Here is a 13,351-nt window from a genome sequence, read left to right as displayed (position 1 = left end):
ATGCAGACTATGCAGCCAGTGATCAAACCACCAACTTTGTGATTAGTAGATGATGACCCGCTCAACCTCCTGAGCTGCAGTCAGTCAGGCTGCAGACCAGCGAGGGTGCCGTGCTATCCACCACCAACAACATCAACAATGCCCGCGAGAGCATCAGGTCTGGACCACGTGGATCTTACTTTGACACGTACCACCTACCACCTAAGCGTTAACTTGGCCTCCAACGTCTCCAGATGTCTCTGCAGTCGAGCTTCTGTGCAAAGTCTAATCGAGGCCCCACCTAGCAGCTTACAGGACTTAAAGGATCTGTTGCTAACATCTTGGTACAGATACTCCAGCACACTTTCGGGGGTGTACTGGAGTCCATGCTGTGATGAGGTACGGCTGTTTAGCAACAAAAGGGGCACCAGAACCATGTTAGGCAGATGGCCTGAATGGTGTAAATAAACTCTTTAAGATCGAAACCCTTTATGCAATCCAACCATCACAATGGTGTTTCTGCCCTTCAGTATGGCAATGTTGAACCTTTGGAGCCTCTTGCACTCAGCTGCACCCCAGTGATACCAGTGAAAGTGGAGCAGTTGGATATTAAAGTGGAGAATGGCACTGGGCTGCACTATAGTGTGTGTGTATAACACACCGTAAACAATGGCATTAAGAACACCATGGATGTGAAATGGTTTATTGTGCATAATCCATCAATTATCCATTATTTATCCATAATTCCACAAGTTTACCTTTCTTTCTTTTAGTGGCTGCAATAAGTATTAATCAAGATATTTAGCAGGAAGTTGGTTCATGGCCACTGTTTGATCTTTTTTTCTTCTGTTTCTATATTTTCTCTCTTTCCTAGTTGTCCATCCTTTCAGAAGTCTCCCACTGCCACGAGAAAACAGGATCTCTGTTCTCTGTCCAACTAGGAACAGAAAGTTTCCAACTGAAACTCTCCCCTCCGCCTCTCTTCGAAGAATAACATCATGACTGCTTGAAGATAACATTTTCCTTTTGCTCTTTTCAACACCAAAGTCCTTTGGGATTAGCTGATGTCAGATCTCGCTTTAGTCCCAGTTCTATATTAGTTATTCCATTTTTTGTTGTTGGTTGAAAAAATGATGCAGAAGTCTTCAGTTGGATAAGCTCTGTGCCTCACAGGATATCTGGCTCATTTTGAAATAGAAGTTGATGTTTGGTCTAAGCTAAAGTTTGATGCAGCAGTTAAACTCTGAGATGGGACTTCCAGGGAGTGATCTTTAAAAAAACATAAATTGGATCACATCTTGTAAATGATTGTGATAATTCTCAGTGTAGCTTTGCTTTCCTCCACTGATGCTGTAAAGCTGACTGAACACCTCAAAACTGTTAATATTTACACTAATATATCTATTAATGACCTGTAAAGATTTTCAACATTTTCAAAAAATCAATGTACTGTGTAAATTAAATGAAGCAATGGTATCTTTAGCATAAAAATGCGTATCCATTCCCTCTGTGTGTAGCCTGAGCTTTTCTGTTTAGTGTTTTGAGAGGCAGCGTGTTAGTCGGGGGAGTCCCTCATTTTCAAACAGGAAACCTTGGCCTTCTCTGTTTAAATGATAAAGAGACTAGAGGGAAAACAAAGAGTGAAATTAAAGCTCAAATATGACTAAAAACCACTTGAAATGTTGTTTCTGTTGTAGTTATCCTCCTACTCCACATGCTTGGTTTACAGTACATTATGGCTTCATTAATAATTCAACCAGAGCAACAAAGGCCAGAATGATTCACAGCAAATGATGTTTTTCTGTCTCCTCTGCTACATTATACATATATATACATATACAAGACTCTCATTAGAAGGTGGATTCAAATCATTTGGTTTTCTGTTGCATATTATGTGGTAACTGTAATGATTGTGGCTGGATGTTATGATCATTATTATTATTACTTTATAACTTTCTTGTAACAGAAAAAGCAGAAGTAGAGGGAAGTTTGATGCTTAAGTGCTGCTCTGGGTTATTCATCTTTACATTTAAAAAGCTCCCATCTGAAAACATTAAATCAAATTTGTCATCAGTGACATCACTGAACTTTGATACTAAATCATTATTTAATGTTTCTCCTGCCTGAGAGCTGGATCTCTATTTAGGAGAAAAACTTAATCACTCACCTTTAAACAACTCTCTTTTAGGAGACATACTGCTGGCTAACGGTGTCAGGTGATCAAACAGCGTAATTTAATTGGCTGAGAGCCGCTCGACTTGATCTAGTGCTGATTGCTCTAGCTTGGGTCATTCAAGTTCATCACTTTTGCAGTTGAATTTTTGCAGGTGAAATTTTGCAGGTGATTTTTTTGCAGGTGAATATTTGATGGTGAATTTTTTGCAGGTGAATACTTGATGGTGAATTTTTTGCAGGTGAATTTTTGGAAGTGAATATTTTGCAGGGAAATTTGGAGGATAAAAATTCAGTGTTATAAATTCAATGTCTAAAAATAGTTAAATTCTGATGATACTATATTTCTTCCATACAAGCACAGTGCAGACAGAGAGCGTGCTGCTTAAGAAGGGAAAACAAAATTTAAAAAAACCAAAAAACACTTCAGCTTTTTATTTTCCGTGGGTGGGACACCCAAAACGAAATTTTGCAAAGACGGATATCAACTGTAGTTCTTTTGTCGTATGGCTATGTTAAGTATATTGAACACAAAACTAAATTTACCCAACTAGCACCATTAATAATTTTAAACTCTCACTGCATGCTAACAATTCAGCATACTGAATGAACTAAGCTAGCTAGCTGGCTGGCAGTTTTGGCTAACTACCCTTTGGTAGTGAACTGATAATACTGCCTTGGTAAAACTTAATATTTGACCACGACTGATGTTACTACAGTAAGTCAAAGCTAAAAGAACCTGAAATGTTTGCGAGCAAAAGTTACCTTAACTGAATCCAGTCCGAACCTGCTCCCTCGTAGTGATGTGTTGGTCGCAAACGAAATGGCTCTTAGAAGCGGATCTTTGACGTGAACGACATGAGCCGGCTCCTTATCGCGAACCGCGGGTTTTTTTTTTTTTTCCTTTCTCTCACCCTCTCTCTCGCACTTTTTCTCCGCTTCACTCTATGGGCTCAAAATGTGGTCATAAATATTTTGTATTTGTAAATCAGTTTTGTACTTGTAAATCAGGATTTGTATGTGTAAAGAATTATTCACTTTAGCTAAAGTTATTTAGTTAGCTAATGAGTTGGGATGATGTGTAAGATATAAAAAAAAAGGTAAAATACAAAGGTTTGGACACCGTTTTGCATGTTTCCCTACTGTAGGGGTCTCTGCAAGCATACAGGGCTCTGACAGGGTACAAGATGACAACTTTGGAATTCTACTAGAAACAGTCGATCATATTTGTCAAAGCTGAATTCAGGGCAAACTAGGCTAAATTAGCGTTTTTAGCTAACAGCTACAATAAGCATAAAAGTTACCTTACGGCTATCATTTGTTAACATGACGCTTGTTCTTATACATGTAATACATTTATTACCAACCTGAGAGTTTATCCGCTGGTCATTCGACATGACGAATGACTTCTGAAGTCTTAATTCAGCTCAAGATGCTGTAGATTCCCGTCAGTAACACTTTCAGTCCGCTGGCAAAACGTAGTTCTATTAATCTGCGCTTGAACCGGAACCGGATGTAAGTTCCAAAAAACTGAATTTTGGAACTGAAATTGAATTGTAGAACTGAAACTGAATGGTGAGAAGTGAATCTGAAATTATTCGAGAGCTGAATTTTTAAAGGATAAAATGCAGTTTCAAAGCAAATGAATTCATTTTCAATATATAAAATTCAATTTTAATTTAGTGATGATCATTTTCAAACCATAAATTCAATTTCAAATTAGACTAATTCAAATTCAGTTTTCAAAAGCATTTATTCAAGTTACAATTCAGATTCAATCTGAGCAATTCAAATTCAAATTTAACTTATTCAAATTCAGTTTCTGATGGCACAGATTTCTGCCCATAGCATAGCCACCTCAGACATTCAGCCAGATTTCAATGCCCTTGTTCAAAACCAAAACAGGCTGGATTATTCTCACTGAAAAGGAGGTAAACATGACACAAGTCATTGTATTGTTGCATTTCTATAAACTTCTTGTTTGTTGAGTTAAACATGTTAAAATAAAATAACATTGATTCGGTGGTTTTTGTTTTATTTGGAATATGCACCACAATTTCACATAGCATAGCCCAATATAAATATTTACATTATTTTATTTTAGTTTTATTCTTCTGATTACCAGTACCAGCTATTCATAATATATAATTTAGTGAATTTTACAATTTAAGAAACTTAAGCAGACTTAGGTTCAAGATGTCGTTGATGTGGCCCTCTGACACAACTCGGGTTTCTCATGTGGCCCCTTGTAAAAATTAATTGCCCACCCCTGGCATAGATGCTATTGCCGCCTGAATTTCCGCCTTTGAGATAGGGTCTTCCAGAGTCTGTCTGAGCTCTGGGGAGAGCGAGGGCATATCAGTGGAGTCAACGAAACCATGTAAATCTTTCACATTAACAGTAGACTCTGATGTATATAACTTAGAGTAAAACAAAGAAAAAAATGTCATTAATCACCTTCTGATCCCTAGTCACCACTCCATTGTCCGCCTTCACGCCAGTAATGATTTGTTTAGCGCTAATACCACGCAGTTGGGTGGCCAACAGCTTACCGGTCTTTCCACCATGTTCATAAAAATCGCTCTTGTTCCTAATCAGACATCCTTCCACTTGTCGAGTGGGAAGTAAATTGAGTTTGGTCTGTAAACTTAAGCGTTCTTTATATAGCGCCGGTGATGGTGACTGAGCGTACTGCCTGTCGATGTTTAAAATCTGGTCTGAAATAAGCCTCTGTTCCCGCTGTGCACACTGTCTTTTAAAAAGCCCTGTTTAACAGCTCGTTTGGAAGTACTGTTAGTTTTTCAAAGAGCAGCGGGATTGTGGGGTCGCAAATTTTAAAGGCTTGCAGAATTTCTACAGGTCCGGAAAGATGTTGATTCAGGCTTTTGGAACACAATTTAAACCAAAACACAAAACACTTCTGAGCTCCTTTATGGGAGAGGTGTCACCAGCTCCTCCTCCTTTCTTATATTTCTTATATAATTATCCATATTTTATCTTTAAACTTAATTATTTCCTATCTTAATTTGCCCATATGGAAAAATATATAAATCTTATAAAGTTTGTATCTGTCTTGTGTGAAACTTGTATGAAAAGCATACAAGGATGAAAACAGATATAAGATCCCTTGAAAAATTATATAATGAAACTTGTATGTTTTGGATACTTACTAAAACAATATATGAAAGTAATGAGAAAGTGGCCACTTTCATGAGTCTATCTCTCTCTCTCTATCTATATATAGATATATCATATAAGTTTCTACTATTTCTTTTCCATATGGGTAGATTCATTTCCTGTCAAATGGAACACAGCACTGTTAAAGTTACACATTAGTCCATATTATTATATCTCAAACAACAGCTGGGTATCAACAGGTGCTCACATAACAGTAGTGCAAGTTAGGTCATTTATTATTTACATTTATAACATAAGTATATGGGTCACAAACAACACGAGAACGTGGATCAACTGCTTAACATTGTCATTCCCTAAAATATTCCCTTTCCATATACAAAGCACTTCCCATTAATGTCAATCCAGTGTATAAATTTCATTATAAAAAACAAAATCCCAACAGGAGTTCTGGCAGTGTGCAAGTTAGCAAACAGTGCAAAGTTAGTCAACTGTCTTCTGCTTTAAACACCTTCAAACTGTGAACTTAGCCTTTATTGAAATCATTTTTTCTCCTACCTCACATACACAAGTAGTTTGTTAAACAAATATTTCCAAGTGTGTTTTTGAGAAATAGTTCTTTTATATCAAGTGTTACGTCCCCTCCGGAGGGGTCTAGGCGTGCAAGTGAGGGGACCAGTAACAAATGGGTCCGGAAACAGAATGAAAAGGAAAACACACAGAGTTGTTCTATGATAATATAGTTTTATTACAAATAATATAGTTCTGTTACAAACAACATTAACTTAAAGAGCCAGCAACGCCGTTTTACCTTTAATGCCAAAAAAAACAGAGGAAACACTCGCAGCAACAAAAGACAAGAAAACTACTAACCAAAGAAGGGAGGCACTTCCCACACTTCCAACTTTTACTCCTCACCACGGGGAGACACTCTTAGGGCCCACAAGCCCGTCTACTCACTACACAGAAGGAGGCTGTCTGTCCAAAACCTAGCACAAAAACCATGTAGAGCCACCGAGGGAAAAACCACCCTGCTCACTGCTCATCCCCAGCTTAAATAGCCTCAGAGGTGATTGCTGACTTGGGTCAGGTGGCAAACGAGGCTAACCAAGAGCAGCTGTGTCCTGGGGAGAGAGGAGAGTGAGAGAGACAGAGGGGGTAGGAGTGGCAAGAGAGGAGGAGGTGGGGAGAACGGGCAAACACCCCACCCACACACTCCCACAGCCTCACAGGATGTAACATTCCCCCCCCCCCCCTTACATTAAAGCTCTACCGCAACAACAACAACATCTTATTGTGAGCTGCGTGAGAGTGCATCAGCCACTATATTGTCAGTACCTTTCTTGTGTTTGATCACCAGATTATAATCCTGGGCCAGGAGTGCCCAGCGCATCAGTCGCTGGTTGTGGTTGTACATCCGGTTCAGGAAAACGAGGGGATTGTGATCTGTGAACACGGTCACCGGGGAAGCGCTAGAGCCCACATACACTGCGAAATGCTGCAGAGCTAGAAGCAGAGCTAAGGCTTCCTTCTCTATGGTAGAGTAGTTCAGCTGATGGTGTTTGAACTTCGCAGAGAAGTAACAGACCGGATGGCACACACCCTCCTCATCAACCTGCAGTAGAACTGCCCCGGCTCCGGTGGCACTGGCATCGACCTCTAGCTTAAAGGGTCGAGAGAAGTTAGGAGCCGCCAAGACAGGGGTGCTGCACAGGAGGGATTTTGCCGACTCAAAGGCATGCTGGCACTCAGCTGACCATTCAAAAGGCACCTTTGGGCTACACAGTTTGGTTAGTGGAGTCACGACCACAGAAAAGTTTTTACAGAAACACCGGTAATATCCAGTCATACCTAGGAACCGCCTTAGTTCCCGTCTGGTGGTTGGACTCGGGTAGTCCAGGATTGCAGTAATCTTCGCCTCCACCGGATGGACCTGTCCAAACCCCAGCTGCTTACCTAGGTAAGTGACTGTTGCCTTACCAAACTCACACTTAGCGAGATTGAGGGTCAACGAGGCCTCGGCTAGCCGCTGAAACACTGTCCTCAGGAGGGACATATGATCTGCCCATGTGTCTGTGTATAGCACTACATCATCTAGATACACATTGCACTGGGGCACATCTCCCAACACCAACTGCATCAAACGCTGAAAGGTAGCTGGGACGGATAGGAGTGCAACAAGCCAAGTACATCCTTACACTGGGACGGAGGAAGATGGGACAGGTGGGTCTCGGCCTTAGCTAAAAAAACAGAATTTGACAACCGCCCACATTGCTGTCCCTCAGAAAGGGTACCCAGATCATCATCACCCTTAACTTCTACACTTAGCAGGGTAACAGGGACTGAACCGGGGACAGCCGTCCCAGCGGTGTCTGATGGTTCTGTCATGCTGGTGTCTCTGGTATGGTATGGTTTCAGCATGTTAACATGGCATAGGCGAGTCTTCCTTCTGCGTTCTGGGGTGTTGAGAATATAGTTGGTGTCAGACACTTTTTTCACTATCACATAAGGGCCTGAGAAACGAGCCATAGGGGCAGAATTAGGCACGGGCAACAACACAAGAACTTTGTCCCCAGGCTGAAACTGTCTTTCCACTGCTTTTTGATCAAATCGTCTTTTCATGTTTGCCTGGGATACACAGAGAGCCTCCTTAGCTAACAAAGCAGCCCGTTGCCACCTGTCCTTGCAGGTTTTCACAAACTCGACCACATTAGTCTTAGGCACACAACCGCTGAGAAAACTCTCCTTCAGCACCTTTAGGGGACCCCGCACATCATGTCCAAACACCAGGGTAGCTGGGCTGAACCCCAAAGACTCCTGCTTCGCATCACGTATAGCGAACAATACAAAAGGGATCCCAGCTTTTTCCTGTGTCATGGCAATACTTACTCAACATTGCCTTGAGAGTTTGATGCCACCGCTCAAGTGCACCTTGTGACTCTGGGTGATAAGCACTAGACACAGAATGAGAAACTCCAAAGGACTGTAAAGTCCGTTTAAAATCCCTGGACATGAAATTGGTGCCCTGATCTGTCTGCACCGTTTTCGGGAGGCCAAAGGTGGTAAAGAATTTGACTAGTGCTTTGGTAATGCTTGCTGTTGTGATTCTCCGCAGTGGAATTGCCTCGGGGAATCGAGTGGACACACACATTATGGTTAACAGGAATTGATTCCCGGCCCGCGTCTTTGGTAAGGGGCCAACACAGTCTACCAGGATATGCTCAAATGGTTCACCGACAGCAGGGATAGGACGTAGAGGGGCAGGGGGCACCGTCTGGTTTGGTTTACCCACAAGCTGGCAAGTGTGACAGGTGTTACAAAACTGCACTACATCTGCTTTCATTGCCGGCCAAAAGAAATGCTGCAGTATACGGTCATACGTTTTAGTGACACCCAAATGACCTGACCATGCATGATCATGTGCTAACTGTAGCACATGCCGCTGCAGACTTGTCGGAACCACTATCTGCCACACTGTACTCCAGTCTTCTCCAGGCCTTGGGGTCCACTTGCGCATCAATAAACCTTCCCAAACGAAAAATATCTGCTTCTTGCTCCCCTCACCACCCTTATCCTGAGCTGTAGTGGTAAAACACTTAACTAATGAAGGGTCTTCTTTCTGAGCCTTCACAAGTGCTTCCCGGGTAAGCAGAAAAGGAGCTCCAGACTCAGGAGCTGGCTCAGCCACACTTTGAGCCGACTCTAAGGCTCCATTATCTCCCTCATCAGTACGGGGCATTACATCCTTCTCTAGAATAGAGCCAATCACTGAATCTGACAAATCAACCCCCCCACCTTGTTGCTGGGCACGTGAACGAGTCAGAACGCTCACCGGGAACACATCCGGGTGCTGCTGGCTGAGGGCATCGAACACAGGCTCTATAACAGGGTTGTTGGTCACCTCAGGGGTAGGATAAACTTTCCCACCCGCGATATCATTTCCCATTATAAAATCCACCCCATTAATCGGGAAAGAAGGCCGCACACCCACTGAAAAGAAACCACTCGCTAGCTCACTCTGTACCCAAATACGATGGAGGGGAGCAGGCACAAAACTCATCCCAACACCTCTCACAATGATGCTAGCGTCACAGTCAGACTTCTCATCAAATTCAAGCACACTGGCTAGCATGAGGGACTGTGAGCCACGGGTATCACGCAGGATGGTCACTTCACGCTTGTCCTCGGGCTTACCAGACAGCGAAACTGTCCCCTTAAAAATGAAGGGCTTAAAACACTCATCCGGGGTCTCAGGGGAGGGGGGCCTACTGACAGGAGGCATGGTTTTAATCAGCCCGACCCCTTTTGGTTTACGTGAAGTTGAGACTGATTGTTTCCGTTTATAAGCTTCACAATCTGCGATCAAATGGCCAGACAGAAAAAACACTTCCGGTCTGCCTTGGGACGAGACACAAGTACCTCACTCCTCGGATGCTGTGCAACTGGCACCTCGCTAGCCTTCACTGGGGCATCGCGTCTGTCATACCTGCTGACACTGGTTTTGTGGACGAGCGCAAACTCATCAGCCAATGTCGCCGCCTGCTGTAGTGAGGTAACCTTTTGTTCATTAATATATACGGCAATGCAGTTCTTAAATTCCTCTATAAGCATTAGTTCCCGGATCGAAGCCAGGTCAGTGGCTTTGCAGGCTGCACACCACCGATCCAAAAGAATACCTTTTTCCCTGGCAAAATCAAGATAAGACTGGCCCTGTCCCCTTTTCAACCCCCGGAAACGCTGCCTATAGGCTTCTGGGACCAGCTCATAAGCCAGCAGGATAGCACTTTTCAGCTTGTCATAGTCCAAGCTGTCCTCAGCTGACAACGAGGAACAAACTTCTTGAGCCTTACCTGCCAGCTTACATTGGAGCAAAATAGCCCACGAATCCCTTGGCCAGTGCAAAGCTGTGGCTATCCGTTCAAACGATTCGAAGTAGCTGTCAACCTCAGTGTCACGGAACACCGGAACCAGACGACTGTTTTTTCCTACATCAAACGGTGTGTCTGCCTGGCAAATGGAGGCAGTCGGAGGAAGGGAAGCCTGCTGGAGTTCCAGCTGGCGCAACTTAACAGCTGTCTCCGCCTCCACCTCCATCTTTTTCAGTTCAACCTCCCTGGCTCTGGCAAGCTCTGCGTCTAAACGCCTAAGCTCCAACTCCTTCCTTAACTGGAACTCCCTCTCACGTTCCTCCTTTTCCAACTGGAGACGAGCCAGGCGTACACGGAGTTTAGCATCCTGCTTCGAGCCTACACTTGATTCAACGGAGAGAGGTTCAAAGCGAGGCAATGTCATGGGTGGGTCCTCAGGCAGCCCCTGAGCAACAGGTGTAGACACCGATGGACCTACAGCTTGAGCTGGCACCTGCGGAACAGGCTGAGATGCTACACCATGCTCAAGTGGACTGGCAGACACTGGCAAGGCCACTAACCCTTTCTCCACCAAGCCAGACACAAGAGCAGCTTTCAGCTCAGCCTTACGCAGAGCCGTGGAGACAGAAATGCTATAAAATGATGCCACCTCATGCAAATCCCTCTTCCTACATGCGTCAGAAAAAAAATAATATAATATATCTCAAGCACTGTCGAGGCCATGACAAACTAACTAACTAACTTTGTGTAACCTCCCTCTCCACTGCCAGCTGCTTCTTAGTTTATGTTGTAACTAATGAGCAAAACATGTAATAATACATTAAACATGCCAAACTGGACAAAACAGAGTTTGTTAACAAATTCAATCATGTGGAAAATGCTTTTATTGAACACAGCACTAACTTTAGCATCATTGATACAAGCACAGATCGTGAACAAGTCCATATTGTCAGTGTTTCTAGCAGGCACAGTTTATTGAAGTGTAATATTCACACATCATGAACATTCTTGACTCATTTTACAGCTCGTCAAATGTAACATTGCATCTTTATTGATGCTGCTTAATGTTCAGGCTGTTGGAGGACTTCCTGTGATGCACTGAGCATGTTCACAACATTCACTTATTTTTTTTCCAACTATGCCTGTGTATGTCTCTGCAGCACACTTTGTCTATACCCTCCTGTAGTTTGTGTTTTCTCCTGTTTGTGGTTCACAACCTCTTTCTGCTTCTTTCTTCTCTTTTATTTTCTGTTTCCCTCCTTTGCTCTCTTCATGTTGAAAGACAGACTTCATCACCACCGTCCGAGTTCTTGCTCAGATGGGATTATCTGATGATTGGGGTTCTGTCTCATTTCTAATATCATAGGGTGCTACAAAATATAGCACCTGGGAAAACTGGAGCTATAGAACAAACTGAGCTCAGTGGAACTGAAACCAGTCCACCCATTTTCTTGAGTTGGTCCCAGCTGTAATCAATCACAGGGCTAGCACAGAGGCAGACAACAATGCACCTTCATACTCACACCTACAGATTAACCTAGAAAACTGGCACCAGACCACATGACCACTGTCGAGGCCATGACAAAGAAAATGAAAAAACTTCAGCAAAGACAAATTCCATAAACTATAAAACAATGACGTTAGAAAAAGGTGGACACATTTGATGATACACCCTCTGGTGCCCCTGGACACATCATCAGTGATGTAACCTGGGGTCATTGGGGGTTTCGGGTCTTTCAACAATCAGACCCCCTCTCCCAGGCGACCCGGCCAGGGTTGATCAAGCTCCAGCTTGTGTCCAGGTAGCGCTACCCTACATGCCATTCCTCTCCTCTTTTGATCCACAGCCACCTCGACACCGCTTCTGCTGCATTGGTGGCCAACTTGATGGCTCTTCGCTGGTTAGCCCCTATGATGCCTAGCATTTTGTATGCCCTGCAAAGGGATTGACCTGTGAATCCTCGACAACCCACTTCGATGGGTTGGCATCTTGCCCGCCAGCCATTACTCCGGCACTCCTCCACTAACTCGGAATACTTTGCCCTCTTCCTCTCATGGGTTCCTCCATACGGTCTTCCCAAGGCACAGTAAGCTCTAGAAGGATTACCTGCTTGGAGGCAACTGAAGTAACAACGATGTCTGGCCTCAGAGTTGTCTTGGCTACCGCTTCGGGGAACTTTTACTGCTTTGCCAGGTGAACTCCCAGCTGTCCGCTTCTCCTCTTGTCCAAACCCCTCTACAGCTAGGCTGACTATCATTGTGGTCATTGTCTTTAGGCGTTGTTCAACTTGTCCCTTGGCAGTTGCTTGCAGGATGGTATCAACATCTCCGTCGAATTGGAGCCACTCCTTCTCCTTGCTAGCTTGAGGCCAGTCACATGGAGACTCCGGGCACTGTTGGGTGACTCCGGGCCTGGTGTGAAAAGAGAGACTGAGCTTCCAAAAACCTTTTGAAAGTTTTTTTTTTTGAATGTTCATTTTTAAATGATCCGAACAATGTTTATGTGTTCTACCATCACCATTTTCTAAGAATGAAACTTAGCATGTAGCATGGATTCCTAAATGCATTTTCAACAGTACTGAAGAACTAAAATGTCTCCCACATGTGCTGCAACAATGTGGCTTCTTACCTGTGTGAATTCGCATGTGACTCTTCAAATTACCCTTCTGAATAAATCTTTTCCCACAGGTGCTTCAAGAATGTGGTTTAGGGTTAGGGGGTTAGGACGAGGACATCTGGATTTTAGAGGAACCCATAGTCCGAAGGCACTGGCTGGTTAGAGTTTGTGAGAGAAACAATTAAAAGCAAGATATTGTTGTTGTACAGTAAATTATCCCTCACATTTAGTGGTCTACTTTATTACTCACCTGTGTTTTAATTTTTAAAGGGCAAGTGAGGCCCTGTTAGGTTCAATCTGAATCTAACGGGTATCCGTGACTTAACGTTATTCGTTTTTATCTTGATTTTGATAATAGAGTTGCCCAAAAGTAAGCATTCCGGTTGTACAGTTGATTTTCCTTCACATTTAGTGTCCTACTTCATTACTAACCTGCATTTTAAACTTCAAAGAGCAAATAACGCCCTATCCGGGTTAAATTAGATCTAAGGTAGATCCGTGATTTTGCTAATTCTATAATCTATAATCATGTAAGCTTCTGTAAATTAAAAGCATTACTACTATTATACAGTTGTTTCTC

At 43.1% G+C, this 13,351-nt stretch overlaps 1 protein-coding gene across 4 annotated transcripts in view; it reads left to right on the top strand.

Annotated features, from left to right (window-relative positions):
* Positions 1-1,652, top strand: part of vps8 (VPS8 subunit of CORVET complex) — a 71,671-nt gene extending 70,019 nt beyond the window's left edge. For all 4 annotated transcript variants that reach the window (XM_063491043.1, XM_063491042.1, XM_063491041.1 and 1 more), the window contains one exon: positions 854-1,652. In XM_063491043.1, the coding sequence (XP_063347113.1) occupies positions 854-973 (120 nt within the window). In that variant the 3' untranslated portion in view covers positions 974-1,652. The remainder of the gene's footprint in view (positions 1-853) is intronic.
* The last annotated feature ends 11,699 nt before the right edge of the window (positions 1,653-13,351 follow it).

This window comes from Pelmatolapia mariae, linkage group LG13, assembly GCF_036321145.2.
Source record: "Pelmatolapia mariae isolate MD_Pm_ZW linkage group LG13, Pm_UMD_F_2, whole genome shotgun sequence".
In the NCBI taxonomy this organism is placed as follows: Eukaryota; Metazoa; Chordata; class Actinopteri; order Cichliformes; family Cichlidae; genus Pelmatolapia; species Pelmatolapia mariae.
This window is presented reverse-complemented; position numbering and strand designations above follow the sequence as displayed.